The sequence below is a fragment of the Nelumbo lutea genome, chromosome 6 (genome assembly GCF_056320005.1).
Source record: "Nelumbo lutea isolate HS-2025 chromosome 6, American lotus-T2T, whole genome shotgun sequence".
Lineage (NCBI taxonomy): Eukaryota > Viridiplantae > Streptophyta > Magnoliopsida > Proteales > Nelumbonaceae > Nelumbo > Nelumbo lutea.
The window spans coordinates 38,109,182-38,121,203 of record NC_142689.1 but is presented as its reverse complement, the minus strand read 5'-3'; the positions used below and the strand labels follow the sequence as shown (position 1 = coordinate 38,121,203).

The following is a 12,022-nucleotide window of genomic DNA, read 5'->3' as shown; positions in this document are numbered from 1 at the left end:
GCTTCCAAAGGATCGGCTCATCATGCTGCTGAGACGATGGTGTCTAGTTCGAGGAGCCAGGAGGAGGAGGAGAGCACCCTGATCCCCCAGTTTAGCATTGAAAAAAGTAAAGGGGCTGTCTACCCCATACAGGTTACAGACTGGGCCAATCTCACCCATGGTCAACTCGGGGCCCGTGCGGCAACCCATGCTATGGTGGTGAGTTCACACTCTAAGAATCATCATTTTCCCATTCTTTCGTTCTTCTCTTTGGTACTGACCGGCCTCCTTTTGTCAGGTGAACACCGCCGTGCACTCGTTGACCCTTCAGTCTGACATTCATCTGAAGCGGGCTTTGGCTGCTGAGGAGTCATCTCGCGCAGCACATACTGATCTGAGGGTAGCTCGGTGTAAGATCCATCAATTTGAAGGTGACGCTGTAGCTCAGAAGAGCTTCATTGAAGTTCTGTTGTCAAAGAAAGAGGAGCTAGCTCGTGAGAGGGACAGACTGAAGGCTAAGTTGAACGGGCTCAGAGTAGGCTAGGAGGCCTTAATGCTCGAGGTGGAGAGCCTCAAGGCGGGTCAAGATGTTAGACAGTTTTGTATGCCCTTATCTTCAATCAGAATGATGTACTTTAAGAGTTTATTGTAAATGAATAAAAGTGCATATTTGATTCATGTTCCCTTGGTTTGTTTATGTGTAATACCCTTAAACTGGACACTTAATGAGACTCGTGTTAGTTTAGAATGTTCACAGCCAATGGGTCGGTCTGGGGAGACCTATCCTGATAAGGCTGACACTGTGGTGCCACCAAGTCGGTTGGGGTGGCCTGTCTCAGCTACCAGGGTGAGACTCTAGGCACATACAATGTAGGATTAACTGAATCTATGAACTAGACTAGATTTTCAGTATTGCCCTGGACCTTGGAGATTGATGGGCAAAACTGGAAAGTTACACCCGACCCCTAGACTCAATTATGATATTGTACTAGGTGTCAGATTGGGCTGTCTTTGATGTACCAATCAGTGAGATTCTTAGCGGGGGTCAAAACCTGGGTATGTTGGGACAGTCTGAGAATTCATCTGAGTGGGTGATCATAGTGACAGAATCAGCCCCTTTGTCGGACAAAGGTAATGATCGAGGATGCACTCACTGATGGAAACCAAGACTACTAGTAGCCGATTTCAATCGTTGAGATTTGTTTTGCAAAGTATATTTTCTATGAGATATAAAAGTATATATATTATGGTTTCTAAAATGTTTGCAAGATGGTTTTTATTCCCGAGATCCATATAAGCAGAGAGTGCAACACTGTTCCTTGCAGCCAAAGGAGAGGTCCTCTCTTGTCAGGTAGTGTATGATCATTATGGGCTGAGAGGTTAAGTGTAAGACCATTGAGGATAATACTTGATGGGCTAATCTTGCATTTTCCCATAGTCCCTAGGTGTTACAAGGTGGCTTGGCCCAGGGACAACTTAGGGTAAGTGTTGGGTCCATAGAGCCCATTTGATGGGTTTCAGGGGGTGCACTGTCCATAACAGTGTATTCGGCCAGGCCTTGTAACAAAGGCTGGGCCGAACCCATGTGGCTGATGTGTAGATTAATGCTTGGGTCCCACGCCATACAAGGAAGCCCAACTAGGCAGCAATTAGGAAGGTTAAGTGAGCACATAAGCTTAATGGGCCTAAAGCCCATTTCGAACTGGACTTATTTAATAAGTTAAATATGGGCGAATTCTGAGATGGATCAGCAGATAGGATAGGGTCTTAACCCTATCCACTCAGAGAGTTCGAAACCTCCTAATAGATTAGGAAAAGGCTGATTTAATATGCAGATAAGATAAGGGTTTATCCTTATCACCTAAAGAGAGGTCTGATCCAAAATTTAATTTGGATTAGTAGCTCCTAATTGGATTAGGAGCTGATCTCTTAGGGTTACAAAAGAAGGAGGGGGCGATAGCCTTTAGAAGAATGACATAATCAGATCCTCTTTAGAGCTGAAATCAGAGAAGAAAGATTTATGCAATCCCTGCAAAGACCTTTCTTGTCGCCTCCTTCTTGCAGCTGCCAGACATCCAGTTTGATCTCTAGTTGTGGAAGAAGTCAAGATTCGATCTTGACACCAGTTCTTTGAGAAAGAATTGATAGGAAGTTGTGCTCATGTGCCATCCTGTTGTTCCTTGCGAAGGATAGAATTCTTGGAGAAGAATACTACTGATTCTGCTCCATCCTGCACTGCACCATCTTCAATGGGAGCAGTCTCCGTATCAGGTATAATCCTCTCCTACTCCTTTTGGTTCAGATCTGGTTCAATTTATGGTTCAAGAATGATCCTTGAAAATATGATTTTTTAAATAGGGAATGCGATTCCCAATTGAAGGGAGAGAAAAATTTTTGAAATTTGCCCCTTTATTCCGCAAGATTTGGGCGTCCATAGGATGGATCTCTCATCCCTTCACAGGAGGCTTCGCAGCTTGAGGTGCAAAAACTCAATGTAGCTAAGGGGGCCCTAGAGCACGAGGTGGAGTACCTCAAAGCTAATATTAAGGAGAAGACTGAGATCTTCGATCAAGCTCTCAGGGAGACGAAGATCCAGGCCGTCATCGACTACGTCAAATCATCTAGGTTTAACGATGTGATGTCGCAGGTCTACCGTAGGGGGTTTAAGCTCAGCAGGTGGTTGATAAGGCATACATACCCGGACCTCGACACAAGTGCCATCACCACCTGGAGGATCACAGACGACATGGCCCACCAGGCCATGGATTACCCGGACTCCGAAGAGGAGGGCAGCGATGAGGAGGCTGGTGCTACCGACCTGGCTGACACCCCCGAAGAGGCTCCGAGTGAAGTTGACAAGCCTTCGAAGTAGTTGTGTGGTCCTTGTACTCTGGGCCTGCGAGCTCAAGTTTTACTTTCTCTTTTTTCTCGATCCTTTGTACTGAGGTTTTTGTAATGGAAGCACATATTATGTAATGAAAGTACATATTTTGTTAAGTGTTTGTGTAATTCTCTTCTGCCGAAGTGTTTGTCTTATCCCAAGCTATCGAGCTAGCGAGTTTAGTTCTTGAGGTGGGTGTCCCTTTACCGTTGTCACCCCGAACTGTTTCCCTGTACTTAGTAGGGGTGACCATAAGATTTTACAACATATGCCGAGGGAGACATAGTAAGGCGCGTGGCCGACCTGTTTACTTGGCTACTTAGGTTGGTGTTTACCCCTATCAGCGTATATCGAGGTAGGCTAAGCGTTTAGGGAGTTTGTACCCAAAACGCCTTTGTCCTTGGCATACTAGGCCTATGCTGGCGAGACGGTTAAGTCATGCATAGCGTCGAAGTCTTCAGTTAGCTCAGCGCATTGGCCCTTAGGCTAGAGGGAGCGACTCGTGGTCCATTCTCCTAAAGTCTGCCCCTATCGAGGGGGTGACTGGGTCTCGTGTTGCCGAGGTCATTGATAGCTTGGCGAATTGGCCCTTAGGCTCTATGAGCGACTCGTGGTCTACTAAATTCAGTGATTTATAGATAATATTGTCATAGTAAGGCAAAATAAGGCATAGTAAGGCATATGCCCGAACTATCTTCTGGTTGTATGCCGAGGTGAGCTAAGCGTCGCGGAATCTGCTGGTCTGCTTGCGCCCTCGATACGTCATGTACTTTGGTGGCCCCTTAAAATTTGTTTGCATCATAGAGGTGGCTAGGTTATTATTCCGAAGTCTATTAGTTCGGCATATTGACCCTTGAGCCCTGAGAGACTCGTGGTCTGCTCTCGGAGTTTAATTGCACCGAAGTCTTTGTTAGCTCGACATTTTGTCCCTTAAGCCCTAAGAGTGACTCGTGGTCTACTCAGTTATTTATAGGTAATACTGCCTTAGGTTGACAATATTCCATGCTCGAGGTACTTGTTCCCCTTCCAGGGTTTTGAGCTCGTACGTTCCTTCCCCGAGTACTCGCTTTACTCGATAGGGTCCTTCCTAGTTTGGACCGAGCTTGCCAACATCGGGCTCAGGCACCATAACCTTACGGAGAACCAGGTCACCAACGCGGAGAGTCCGCTTTTTGATCAAGTCCTTGCACATCGTCAACAAAGTGGTCCATACCCAACGTTGTCATCATATCCATCATGTTCCATCTGTACAAGCCCTATGGCGGGCCCATGTCAACCAGTTCGTCTGAACCAAATACATGTGGCCAACAGATTTTTTCAACCCAAGGCTAACCCATTCTCTAGTCCATATAACATTGGGTAGGAAAATCAACCCAATTTCAATTATAGGTCCCAAGTCCAAGAAAACCCCCCGCTAGATATGCACTCTCAATGGTCTAAAGCACAGACCCACTGGGAGTACAATGATTACCACAGGACTCAACCGGCTCAACCATGTCAAACCTATACACAGTCCCAATACAACCTATCTAACTCCATGGCCCACCAATTTCAAAGGCCACAAATACAAAGTCAGTTCCAGCAGATGCATCCGAAGAACCAACTGACCCAACCTTATTAGGCTTGCCCACAACCTCCTCAAGCACATATAGTAGATGACCAATTCATACAGCTTCAGCAACTGGTCCTAAATCAGTAGCAGTCCATTGATAGATTAGAGAGCCAAACAGGACAGCTAGCCGAAGCCAAGGCGAGGACAGAAGTAGGGAAAATACCGAGTCAACCGGTTGCAACTTCTAGAAATCAGCCACTGGGTTTTCCTCCACAACAAATTTAGCTACCTCCTAAGAACCCTCAGTGTGAAAATACTAAGGCCATTACAACCACAAGGAGTGGGAGGATTTTAGAGGACCTGTGTGAGAAAAAGAGAGTTAATGTAAAGGAGCAAGAAGAGTCTATAGTAAACCAAACCGTAGTTTCCTTTCCAACTACACTCATAGTCGGGCCAATGCTAAAGAACAAAGAAACTCATAACGAGGAGAGCTGGAAAGTCCATATTAACATCCCTCTCCTCGACGCGATCCAACATATCCCGGCCTATGCCAAGTTCTTAAAAGAGCTATGTACTCCAATGATGGAGCCACGATCAGCTCCACAAAAAATGATGCTCTCGGCATATATTAGTGCAGTTCTCCTAAACCAACTTCCCCGAAAAATGAAAGATCCTGATGCTACTCTCATAAGTTGTGTCATATCTAGAATCACCTTCGATCAGGCTCTATTGGATCTTGGGGTCAGTATAAATATGCTTCCGTCCATTTATGATAGGTTCAGGATCAGCGAGTTAAAACCTACCTCGGTAATTCTGCAACTCGTTGTTTGGTCAGTCAAGACTCCTTGAAGTGTTATTGAGGATGTCATTGTCAGGGTAGAGGGTTGTCACTTCCCAGTGGATTTCATCATCCTAGACATGACCCTAACCGAGGAACTGAACCACATCCCGATAATCTTAAGATATTCGTTTCTAGCAATGACCGATACAAATATCAACTGTAAATCGGGAGAAATGGACATTTCATTAGGGGAGCAGAAAGTTCGGTTAAACATTTTTAGTGCCTCTAAGTATCCAAACACAAGGGAAGATGAGTGCAAGGTGGATATAATTGATGATCTTTTAGAGGCCCTGTCTACCCCGTGGTTAGCACAATTTGAACCCTGTCTGTCGAAAGATGAAAGTAAGTTGGGAAGTATAGATGGGAACAGTGCCGAATGTGTTCGGCTGAAGACGTTAAACTTAGCGCTAGTTGGGAGGCAACCTATCGTAATTTTTTTTTAGTTAATTTTAGGATTAGAGTTTTTTTCATTATTTTCTTGATTCAAGACCAGGTGGCATACCTTGAACCCCTCAAGAAAACCGTACTCATTGTTCCCTTTGGCCCAAATCTTCTTTGCATCATTTTAGTCATGCCATTAGGGACAATGACATTTAAGTTGGGGGTGAGGAAAGAAGGAGAAAGAGAGAGAGCGAGAGAGAAATGAAAAATAAAATTGAGATGCTAAGCCTTCAAATATGGAGAATTAAAATTTTACTAAAATTTTTAAAATTTTCCATTAAAAGAGTTTCCCAAACAGAAAAAGATAAAGAAGCTGATTAAAGAATATTGAATTCTATAGAAATTGGTAGCAAGTGATAGGAGTCAAAAATTGGTCATATTCGAATATTGTCAAAACCGTTTAAGAATTAGAAAATACTCCCTAGTTTGCCCATGTCAAGACATGAAGAGAAAGATTAAGAAATTAGACAAAATTCTTCAAATTGTTAAGAGACAGTGGACTACCTTGAATAGTGTTGCAAAAAAAAAAAACAAAAAAAAAAAAAAAACAGAGCGAGTGAATAAAAGGTCAATGGACACCTTAGACTTAGTAACCAGGTCTCTTCACTAAGTCAAGTGTCAAAATTCACGTCAAAAGGAAAAGGGAATGCTGAAGATACTTACCTAACACTTAGTAACTAGGTCTCTTCACCTAAGTCAAGTGTCGAGATTCGTGTAAAATGGTGAAAGGTAACAATAAAAATAAGTACAGGGGTAGAAATCCGTAGTCAGAAATAATAAGAAGAATACCTCTTTGATTTTAAAATCAATATCATCTTATCAAGACAGTTTGCAAATGGAAGGGTAAACAAGATTTTTAAGCTATGTTTTGATAATGCTCAAAATAATACGGTATTACCCCTAAAGCCCAATACCGATCTATATAGAGTTTGAGAATGCTGGAATCAGGATGCTTGATTAATTCTGCTAGGGATGACCTTGTAATGGGAAAGATCTATATACTCAGTGTAATTTTAAAGTTGCATTGCAAAGGGACTAGCAATGTTTAAGTTGGGGGGTGTGATAACCCTGCATTTTGATGCCTTAAGGGCATCAATTTAGGGGTATTTTTGGCCTTAGATTAGTCAAAGTGTACCATTTTCCCAGTTAAAATCGATTATGTGACCTCTGAGGGTCTCTGTGCAGATTATGTAGAAAATAGAAAGTTTTCTATGTTGAAGTGTAGTTTTTGGGAAGCTGGTGTAAAGACAAGTTGAGAGAGGGGGTATTTTTGTAAAGAACTGAGGACAGGAGGGCGCCTCCTATTTGCTAAACCCAGTTGGCGCCCATCCTATTGTATTATCATGCTCCCCTCTCCTTAGCAAACCCTAGGGAGCCTTTTTTAACCTAATCTTTTCACTCTTAGCAAACCCTAGCCACCCCTATGTGTTTAATCTCCACCCTCCACCTCTTTTAATCTCAACCACTCATTTTAGGGCTCTTTTTTATAGCTTTTAAACCTTAGGGCACCACATATTCTGCTAATCCTCACCTTTCAGCCCCTCACCTCCAAATCTTAGCCACTCCCTCCATCTTATATCCCAACCATTCAATGTAGGGCACCACCTATTCTTTTAATCATAGACCTTTAACCCAAGATGTTTTATTCTACACCCACCATTTCTAGGCGCCCAAATCTCAACCCTATATAATATTGGGTGCCCTCTCCTTTTATTTTCAGCATAGGATCACCCCAAAACCATCTTAGCCATCCATTAGAAACCCTAGGGCGTTCCTAACTTTGCTAAACCCAAGTTTCCGACCCCATCTTTCTCCCTATTTCCAATTGTGCCCACCCTTCTCTATAAAAAATGTCTCAGGGGCCCTATAGAAGGGATTGGTCAATTCACCCAAGCAAGAAGGAAGGCTGATCTTGAGAAGTTCAAGGTAGAGGAAGAGTAGGACACGTAGGCAAGAAGAGGGGTTCCTACTTGTAGTTCGCCAACACCACTACAACCACCTCTGGATTTGAATCCCAACCATTTTTTCTTCAATTTTAGAATTGCTCTCTATCATTTAATTTACAGTTTAATTTTTCCTTCATGTAATTTTATTTTTATTAGATTTAATTTGTGTTTTATTTCTTTTCTGCAGATCTGAAATTCAGCTAGGTAAGACGAAAGGCCTAGCTCAAGAAGTTCGAGGGTCAAAGGAGAGATCCGAAGACTGCCACCTCTGGTCAGATTCTTAGACACTTTCATTTTGTTCCTTCTATTTATTTTTCTATTATTTATTTTTATGCACTTGTTATTTTCAGTACTGTTCGAATTTGGTTTTAATGAATTCCATTTTTTTAATTAATTAATTTTTTTATTTCTACAACTCCCACTTTCTTTCTCTTCTCCCGGATCTAAGTACATAATTATTTTTCCCTTGCTTCCCTGTGGATACAACATGTTCTCACCATTTACTACGTTTATAATTGTTGTGAGAAACGAAAAAATTATAAATGTTTAAACTGGTGTTCTAGAGTGATTAACGCCACGCTTTCGGACACACCAGCAGGTAAGGGAGTCAGCACCCAAGTGTTGATGTGCTCAAGGGCAGAGAGCTCTTCTTTCATGGCTTTTTGCCAATGTGGATGTGAAGCAGCATCGGCATAATTCCTCGGTTCAGTATGGTCCAAGAGTGTGGAAGACAAGGCTGATCCTAGGTTTGAAGTAGGTCTGCAAATTTTAATAGTGGAGCATATGTAATCACTAAAATGGGAAGGAGGTCTAATTTCACGTCTAGAGAGAGTAGTTGATGGATTGGTAAGTTCATTTGTGTGTTATGGGTTCAATCACAGTAGGACTTATGTCAGATTCGGTCACAGAGTCTTGGGCCAAAGAAGATCCGATTGGATTTGTTGTAGCAACATGTTCATTGTCCAAGACTGGTAAATGGATAATTGGTGAATGATCAGTTGTTGTAGGGACCAGGGACTTGGAGGGGAACTGGTCTTCATAGAATAGCACATCTCGAGAGACGAAGATAGATTCTGTCTCGAGGTTGTAAAGATGATACCCCTTTTGCCCATTGGGATATCCAATGATTATACAACGAACTGAGCGAGGGGCCATTTTGTCATGGACCTTGCCAAGAAATTTGGCACAAGCTAGACATCCAAACACTGTCGGATGAGAATAACTGGGTGGCTTACCATAGAGTCATTCATATGGAGAAAGACCTTGAAGTATTGGAGTTGGCAAGTGGGGATGAGGTATGCCGTTGTTAGAACACATTCTCCCCAGAATTTCACTGGAAGACCTGCTTGGCAACACAAGACGTTTGATGATCAATTCCGTGAGCATTATAGAAGGTCATAAGAGGTTCAGCTGAAAATTCTAGGCCATTATCAAATCTAATGGTCTGTACATGCACATTGAAATGTATTTCTATCCAGTTATAAAGCCAAACAAGATACATTGTTATTTCAGATTTATGTTTCATGAGAAAAACTCGTACACAACGTGTGTAATCATCCACCACTGTAAGAAAATACCGAGCACCTGAATTTGACGGAGTTCGATAAGGGCCCCATATGTCACAATGCAGTAATGAAAAGGCAGTAGAAGCAATGGTGTGGTTATTAAGGAAAGGAAGTCTGGTCAATTTGACCTTATTACATGCATCACAACAGACATCAGTACTAGGTCTTGTTACATTCAGTTTTGAAATGAGAGAAATGCGATCAAATGAAGCATGACCAAGGCATAAATGCCATAGCTGAGAATTTAAAGTTGTTGTATGTAGAGCAGTTGAGGTATGTACTGTAGTAAAGTAATATAGACCACCTCTTTGTTCACCCAAACAAATCACCCTCTTCGTTTGAAGGTCCCGAAGGACACAGAATGAAGGAAAGAATAGCAGCATAATTCAGTTGTTTGGTAATCTTGCTAATGAAGATGAGATTGCAAGTAAAATTAGGCAGACACAAGACATCATGTAATTCCAGATCAGGGGTTTGTGAAATGATGCCTTGTGAAGATACTGGCAAGATATCACCATTCAGTAACTAAACTGGCCTTGACACAGTCCTAAAGGAATCAACCGTAGACATGTGGTCTGTATCCCCACTATCTAAAATCCAGAATTGTGAATTCAAATGGAAACATGAAGCAAACGTACCAGCGATATTAGATGAAGCTGGTGGTGTAAGGAGGTCCAATAACTGCTGATATTGCTCAAGTGTTAATCCAGCAATTGGGGAAGCAGTTTTTGCACCACTGGTTTCAGTTGTTGTTTTGTTATTATTTGTAAATCATTTTCCATACCAGTTGGGTGGATACCCGTTCAATTCAAAACAACGATCCTTGGTGTGACCATTGCATTTTTAATGCTCGCATTTGAACTTTGATCTATTTCCATTCTTGGTTAATGGCTTATTAGCCATCGTTGCAGTAACTTCAAGAGTGGGCGATTTCTGATGCATTAAACTTTAGTGTTGCTCTTCTTGTGAGATCAAGGCGTACACATGATTGATATAAGGAATGGGCTCCATGATGAGGATGTATGAACGAACTGCACCAAAACTTTCATTCAGACCGAGCAAGAACTAAAAGACACGTTCTCTTTCCCATTCAACAACGAATTCCTTTTCGCCACAAGCACAAGTTGGAACAATTTGATAGATGCTCAATTCGTCCCATAATGCTTTAATCTTGGAATAATAAGCTGATACGAGAAGATTTTCTTGCTTCAAGATTGCTAATTCACGCCGGAGATGAAAGATTCTTGGTCCATTGCCTTGAGAGAACCTTTCTTCTAGAGCTTTCCAGATTTCTGCGGCAGTCTCTACGTATGCAACACTTTCGTGGAGTTCTTTTGCCAAAGAATTAAGAATCCGCGACACTACCATAAGTTACATTTCAGCCAAGCAGTCAGAGGAGATGAAACAAGCCATCAACAAAACCATATTTGCTTTTGGCATACAGAGCATTCTTCATTGCTCTTTTCCAGGTGGAGTAGTTGTCACCGTTCAGAGGAGATGAAACAAGAACAACACCTGGACTGTCAAAAGGATGAAGAAAATAAGGTGATGCAGGATCATTGAGAAAATTGACAAAAGAGTTGCCAGAGTTTGCACCGAATGCCATGGAAAACGAGAAAAGAAATGGAAGTAGAAAACCAGAGGATGAACACAGGAAACATGGGATCTTGAACACCTGAGGTGCTCTGATACCATATAAATTCTGATAAGAGTATCACATAGTTTCTATTTACTTGTATATATATAGATACAGGACACATGTACTCTAACTGACTTCAAGAACACGTGGTGAAACCAAGAAATCAAACAGTTGACATTTTACAATAACTTTCCAAAATAACACTTAAAAAACAAAACAAAATAAAGACCAGCAATACTAAGGCCAAAATACAGCTTCAACTCGGAGATGAAGCTCCAGTTACCAAACTCAAAAACAGGCCACTTCAACTCTCCAATTTCGCACTACAACTCCAAAAGAGGCTTTGGTCCCAATCTTGAAATCTCCATTAGAGTTTATTTTAACAACTTTCAGCCAGAGGAGATCATTGAGGGCTAGAGATCACCACTTTCTTCTAATTTCTCACCGCCATATAATTAAAATATAAAAACCTCCCCTAAAGTTTTTAACAATCATAAAAACCTTCTTTTTAGTTTTACTTTCATAAAAACTTCCCTTGAACTTTTAAAGAAATCAACAAAAACCTCCTTTCCGTTATTGACCCAGACAAAAAAACGTTAGATCCATGCATCAATATTTTCCAAATACCCATTTTGCTCTTTTGTAAATTAATTTATATACATTTTGTAAATTACTATCTCTCTCTATTGACTCTCTCTCTCTAGTAGTCAAGTGACACCGTTTCTTCACACTTTGATCCGTTCTTTCCCCAGCTTCAAAAGCCACGACCATCCCCCACTTCAAACTCCCTCCTTCCTTCCCTCCCTCCCTCCCTCCCTCCCTCTCTCTCTCTCTCTCTCTCTCTCTTTCTCTCTCTCTCTAGCTTTCAAATGCCCCATCTCCCTCGTTGTCATGAAATCTCTGGAATGCCCCATCTCCCTTGCCGTCATGAAATCTCCGGTAAGCCTATGCATCAATATTACCTAGAAAAGAATATCAACATCAACAACTGAATTGCATCAAACTAATGGATAGATGAGATGGGTAATGTTCTCGAGAGGCCCTTTGATCCTCCTCATTTTTTATTGGTGAAAAAGGGATTGATTGCATGAAGTGGGCTAATCTGGTTGGCAGAAGGAGGGATGTTCTCTTTGTTGTTTTATTCATGGAGGGAGATGGCATCCATTGCTGGTGCCCGG

General features: G+C 41.9%; 1 protein-coding gene across 1 annotated transcript; it reads right to left on the bottom strand.

The window, feature by feature from the left end:
* Positions 1 to 10,270: 10,270 nt before the first annotated feature.
* Positions 10,271 to 10,811, bottom strand: LOC148848617 (uncharacterized). The gene is made up of 2 exons (XM_088951344.1): positions 10,628 to 10,811; positions 10,271 to 10,566 (listed from the first exon to the last, which is right to left on the bottom strand). The coding sequence occupies exons 1-2, from the start codon at positions 10,809 to 10,811 to the stop codon at positions 10,271 to 10,273; spliced, it is 480 nt and encodes a 159-aa protein (XP_088807470.1).
* Positions 10,812 to 12,022: the final 1,211 nt, after the last annotated feature.

Coding starts and splice junctions, on each gene's coding strand:
- LOC148848617 (XM_088951344.1), bottom strand. CDS start 10,811: ATGGCATTCGGTGCAAACTCTGGCAACTCTTTTGTCAATTTTCTCAAT. Junction 10,567..10,627: donor GTATGCCAAAAGCAAATATG/GTTTTGTTGATG, acceptor AACTTATGGTAG/TGTCGCGGATTCTTAATTCT.